We start from the raw sequence: 6168 nt of genomic DNA on the forward strand, positions 1-6168 counted from the left end.
TACTCACTGACTGCCCCAATACTCACTGACTGCCCCAATACTCACTGACTGTCCCTCTGTTCACTGACTGCCCAATACTCATTGACTGCCCCAATACTCACTGACTGCCCCAATACTCACTGACTGCCCCACTTCTCACTGACTGCCCCACTTCTCACTGACTGCCCCTCTGTTCACTGACTGCCCCAATACTCACTGACTGCCCCACTACTCACTGACTGCCCCTCTGTTAACTTACTGCCCCACTACTCACTGACTGCCCCAATACTCACTGACTGCCCCACTACTCACTGACTGCCCCTCTGTTCACTTACTGCCCCACTACTCACTGACTGCCCCAATACTCACTGACTGCCCCAATACTCACTGACTGTCCCTCTGTTCACTGACTGCCCAATACTCATTGACTGCCCCAATACTCACTGACTGCCCCACTTCTCACTGACTGTCCCTCTGTTCACTGACTGCCCAATACTCATTGACTGCCCCAATACTCACTGACTGCCCCACTGCTCACTGACTGCCCCAATACTCACTGACTGCCCCAATACTCACTGACTGCCCCACTACTCACTGACTGCCCCAATACTCACTGACTGTCCCTCTGTTCACTGACTGCCCAACACTCATTGACTGCCCCAATACTCACTGACTGCCCCAATACTCACTGACTGCCCCACTACTCACTGACTGCCCCTCTGTTCACTTACTGCCCCACTACTCACTGACTGCCCCAATACTCACTGACTGTCCCTCTGTTCACTGACTGCCCAATACTCATTGACTGCCCCAATACTCACTGACTGCCCCAATACTCACTGACTGCCCCAATACTCACTGACTGCCCCACTTCTCACTGACTGCCCCTCTGTTCACTGACTGCCCCAATACTCACTGACTGCCCCACTACTCACTGACTGCCCCTCTGTTCACTTACTGCCCCACTACTCACTGACTGCCCCAATACTCACTGACTGCCCCAATACTCACTGACTGTCCCTCTGTTCACTGACTGCCCAATACTCATTGACTGCCCCAATACTCACTGACTGCCCCACTTCTCACTGACTGCCCCACTTCTCACTGACTGCCCCTCTGTTCACTGACTGCCCCAATACTCACTGACTGCCCCTCTGTTCACTTACTGCCCCACTACTCACTGACTGCCCCAATACTCACTGACTGCCCCAATACTCACTGACTGTCCCTCTGTTCACTGACTGCCCAATACTCATTGACTGCCCCAATACTCACTGACTGCCCCAATACTCACTGACTGCCCCACTTCTCACTGACTGCCCCTCTATTCACTGACTGGCCCAATACTCACTAACTGCCCCACTACTTACTGACTGCCCACTACTCACTGACTGCCCCAATACTTACTGACTGCCCCTCTATTCACTGACTGCCCCTCTGTTCACTTACTGCCCCACTACTCACTGACTGCCCCAATACTTACTGACTGCCCCACTACTCACTGACTGCCCCTCTGTTCACTGACTGCCCCACTACTTACTGACTGCACCTCTACTGACTGCCGCACAACTCCCTGACTGTCCCTGTACTCACTGACTGCCCATTTTTCCTCCGACCTAGAATTCCTCCATCTCCTTCCCCTATGGAGGGTGTAGTAACATGGCGGGATGACGGCCGGATCTAGAAGGCGGCATAGAATTATTGCTGGGGCGTGTCTGAGGGCGGGACATCGCAATCACTGACGTCAGCGCCTTAAATGTGAAGACGGTAGAGGAAACTGACTGTTACCATGGCAACACGTACGCCAAACGTCACTCCGCCGGCTAGATGACGTCACACGTCCGACGCCACCGAAAATCCGCAGAGACCTCCCGAGAGGACGAGAGACTTCAAGAGACATCAGGAGACATGCCGTATAAGCCTAAGAAAGAGAAGGTAAGAGAGACGGCCCCAAACTGGCAGACACAGAGAGATAGAGACGGCTCCACACTGACAGAGAGAGAGAGACGGCTCCACACTGACAGAGAGAGAGAGAGAGAGATAGAGAGAGAGAGAGAGAGAGAGACGGCTCCACACTGACAGAGAGAGAGAGAGACGGCTCCACACTGACAGAGAGAGAGAGAGAGAGACGGCTCCACACTAACAGTGAGAGAGATAGAGAGAGAGAGAGAGAGAGAGAGAGAGAGAGACGGCTCCACACTGACAGTGAGAGAGAGAGACGGCTCCACACTGACAGAGAGAGAGAGAGAGACGGCTCCACACTGACAGAGAGAGAGAGAGAGAGAGAGAGACGGCTCCACACTGACAGTGAGAGAGAGAGACGGCTCCACACTGACAGAGAGAGAGAGAGACGGCTCCACACTGACAGAGAGAGAGAGAGAGACGGCTCCACACTGACAGAGAGAGAGAGAGAGAGAGACGGCTCCACACTGACAGAGAGAGAGAGAGAGACGGCTCCACACTGACAGAGAGAGAGAGAGACGGCTCCACACTGACAGTGAGAGAGAGAGAGAGAGAGAGAGAGAGAGAGAGAGAGACGGCTCCACACTGACAGTGAGAGAGAGAGACGGCTCCACACTGACAGTGAGAGAGAGAGACGGCTCCACACTGACAGAGAGAGAGAGAGAGAGACGGCTCCACACTGACAGAGAGAGAGAGAGAGAGAGAGAGAGAGAGACGGCTCCACACTGACAGTGACAGTGGAGAGAGAGAGAGAGGAGAGAGAGAGAGAGACGGCTCCACACCTGACAGTTGAGAGAGAGAGAGAACGGCTCCACACGGACAGAGAGAGAGAGAGACGGCTCACACTGACAGTGAGAGAGAGAGACGGCTCCACACTGACAGAGAGAGAGAGAGAGAGACGGCTCCACACTGACAGTGAGAGAGAGAGAGACGGCTCCACACTGACAGTGAGAGAGAGAGAGACGGCTCCACACTGACAGTGAGAGAGAGAGAGACGGCTCCACACTGACAGTGAGAGAGAGAGAGAGAGACGGCTCCACACTGACAGTGAGAGAGAGAGAGAGAGACGGCTCCACACTGACAGAGAGAGAGAGAGAGAGAGACGGCTCCACACTGACAGAGAGAGAGAGAGACGGCTCCCCACTGACTGACAGAGAGAGAGAGACGCTCCACACTGACAGAGAGAGAGAGACGGCTCCACACTGACAGAGAGAGAGAGAGAGAGAGACGGCTCCACAACCTGACAGAGAGAGAGAGAGAGAGAGAGAGAGACACGGCTCCACACTGACAGTGAGAGAGAGAGAGAGAGAGAGAGAGCGGTTCCACACTGACAGTGAGAGAGAGAGACGGCTCCACACTGACAGAGAGAGAGAGGAGAGAGAGACGAGAGACGGCTCACACTGACAGAGAGAGAGAGACGGCTCCACACTGACAGTGAGAGAGAGAGAGAGAGAGACGGCTCCACACTGACAGAGAGAGACGAGAGAGAGACGGCTCCACACTGACAGAGAGAGAGAGAGGAGAGAGAGAGAGAGAACGGCTCCACACTGACAGAGAGAGACGGCTCCACACTGACAGTGAGAGAGAGAGAGAGAGAGACGGCTCCACACTGACAGTGAGAGAGAGAGAGAGAGACGGCTCCACACTGACAGAGAGAGAGAGAGAGAGAGACGGCTCCACACTGACAGAGAGCGAGAGAGAGAGAGACACGGCTCCCACTACTGACAGTGATAGAGAGAGAGAGAGAGAGAGAGAGACGGCTCCACACTGACAGTGAGAGAGAGAGACGGCTCCACACTGACAGAGAGAGAGAGAGAGAGAGATGAGAGAGAGAGAGAGACGGCTCCACACTGACAGCAGAGAGAGAGAGACGGCTCCACACTGACAGTGAGAGAGAGAGAGAGATGAGAGAGAGAGAGAGACGGCTCCACACTGACAGAGAGAGAGAGAGAGAGAGAGAGACGGCTCCACACTGACAGAGAGAGAGACGGCTCCACACTGACAGAGAGAGAGACGGCTCCACACAGACAGAGAGAGAGACGGCTCCACACTGACAGAGAGAGAGACGGCTCCACACTGACAGAGAGAGAGAGAGAGACGGCTCCACACTGACAGTGAGAGAGAGAGACGGCTCCACACTGACAGAGAGAGAGAGAGAGAGAGAGAGAGAGAGAGAGAGACGGCTCCACACTGACAGAGAGAGAGAGAGAGAGAGAGACGGCTCCACACTGACAGAGAGAGAGAGAGAGAGACGGCTCCACACTGACAGAGAGAGAGAGAGAGAGAGAGAGAGACGGCTCCACACTGACAGTGAGAGAGAGAGAGAGACGGCTCCACACTGACAGAGAGAGAGAGAGAGAGAGAGAGAGAGAGAGAGACGGCTCCACACTGACAGAGAGAGAGAGACGGCTCACACTGACAAGAGAGAGAGAGACGGCTCCACACTGACAGAGAGAGAGAGACGGCTCCAACTGACAGAGAGAGAGAGACGGCTCCACACTGACAGAGAGAGAGAGACGGCTCCACACTGACAGGAGAGAGAGAGACGGCTCCACACTGACAGAGAGAGAGACGGCTCCACACTGACAGAGAGAGAGACGGCTCCACACTGACAGAGAGAGAGAGAGAGACGGCTCCACACTGACAGAGAGAGAGACGGCTCCACACTGACAGAGAGAGAGAGAGAGAGAGAGAGAGAGACGGCTCCACACTGACAGAGAGAGAGAGAGAGACGGCTCCACACTGACAGAGAGAGGAGAGAGAGACGGCTCCACACTGACAGAAGAGAGAGAGAAGAGACGGCTCCACACTGACAGAGATGAGAGAGAGAGACGGCTCCACACTGACAGAGAGAGAGAGACGGCTCCACACTGACAGAGAGAGAGAGAGAGACGCTCCACACTGACAGAGAGAGAGAGAGAGACGGCTCCACACTGACAGAGAGAGAGAGAGACGGCTCCACACTGACAGAGAGAGAGAGAGAGACGGCTCCACACTGACAGAGAGAGAGAGACGGCTCCACACTGACAGAGAGAGAGAGACGGCTCCACACTGACAGAGAGAGAGAGAGAGACGGCTCCACACTGACAGAGAGAGAGAGAGAGACGGCTCCACACTGACAGAGAGAGAGAGAGACGGCTCCACACTGACAGAGAGAGAGAGAGAGAGAGACGGCTCCACACTGACAGAGAGAGAGAGAGACGGCTCCACACTGACAGAGAGAGAGAGAGAGAGACGGCTCCACACTGACAGAGAGAGAGAGAGAGAGACGGCTCCACACTGACAGAGAGAGAGAGAGAGAGAGACGGCTCCACACTGACAGAGAGAGAGAGAGAGAGACGGCTCCACACTGACAGAGAGAGAGAGAGAGACGGCTCCACACTGACAGAGAGAGAGAGAGAGAGACGGCTCCACACTGACAGAGAGAGAGAGAGAGAGACGGCTCCACACTGACAGAGAGAGAGAGAGAGAGACGGCTCCACACTGACAGAGAGAGAGAGACGGCTCCACACTGACAGAGAGAGAGAGACGGCTCCACACTGACAGAGAGAGAGAGACGGCTCCACACTGACAGAGAGGAGAGAGACGGCTCCACACTGACAGATGAGAGAGAGACGGCTCCACACTGACAGAGAGAGAGAGACGGCTCCACACTGACAGAGAGAGAGAGACGGCTCCACACTGACAGAGAGAGAGAGACGGCTCCACACTGACAGAGAGAGAGAGAGACGGCTCCACACTGACAGAGAGAGAGAGAGACGGCTCCACACTGACAGAGAGAGAGAGACGGCTCCACACTGACAGAGAGAGAGAGACGGCTCCACACTGACAGAGAGAGAGAGACGGCTCCACACTGACAGAGAGAGAGAGACGGCTCCACACTGACAGAGAGAGAGAGACGGCTCCACACTGACAGAGAGAGAGACGGCTCCACACTGACAGAGAGAGAGAGACGGCTCCACACTGACAGAGAGAGAGAGACGGCTCCACACTGACAGAGAGAGAGAGACGGCTCCACACTGACAGAGAGAGAGAGACGGCTCCACACTGACAGAGAGAGAGAGACGGCTCCACACTGACAGAGAGAGAGAGACGGCTCCACACTGACAGAGAGAGAGACGGCTCCACACTGACAGAGAGAGAGACGGCTCCACACTGACAGAGAGAGAGACGGCTCCACACTGACAGAGAGAGAGAGACGGCTCCACACTGACAGAGAGAGAGACG

General features: G+C 55.2%; 1 protein-coding gene across 3 annotated transcripts in view; it reads left to right on the forward strand.

Annotated features, from left to right (window-relative positions):
• The first annotated feature begins 1767 nt into the window (after window positions 1-1767).
• PPP2R5D (protein phosphatase 2 regulatory subunit B'delta) overlaps window positions 1768-6168 on the forward strand; it is a 91721-nt gene continuing 87320 nt past the window's right edge. For 2 of the 3 annotated variants that reach the window (XM_069954285.1, XM_069954286.1), the window contains exon 1: window positions 1768-1914. In XM_069954285.1, coding sequence (XP_069810386.1) covers window positions 1807-1914 — 108 coding nt within the window. In that variant the 5' untranslated portion in view covers window positions 1768-1806. The remainder of the gene's footprint in view (window positions 1915-6168) is intronic. The other variant, XM_069954284.1, reaches the window with a different exon arrangement.

This window comes from Dendropsophus ebraccatus, chromosome 15, assembly GCF_027789765.1.
Source record: "Dendropsophus ebraccatus isolate aDenEbr1 chromosome 15, aDenEbr1.pat, whole genome shotgun sequence".
In the NCBI taxonomy this organism is placed as follows: Eukaryota; Metazoa; Chordata; class Amphibia; order Anura; family Hylidae; genus Dendropsophus; species Dendropsophus ebraccatus.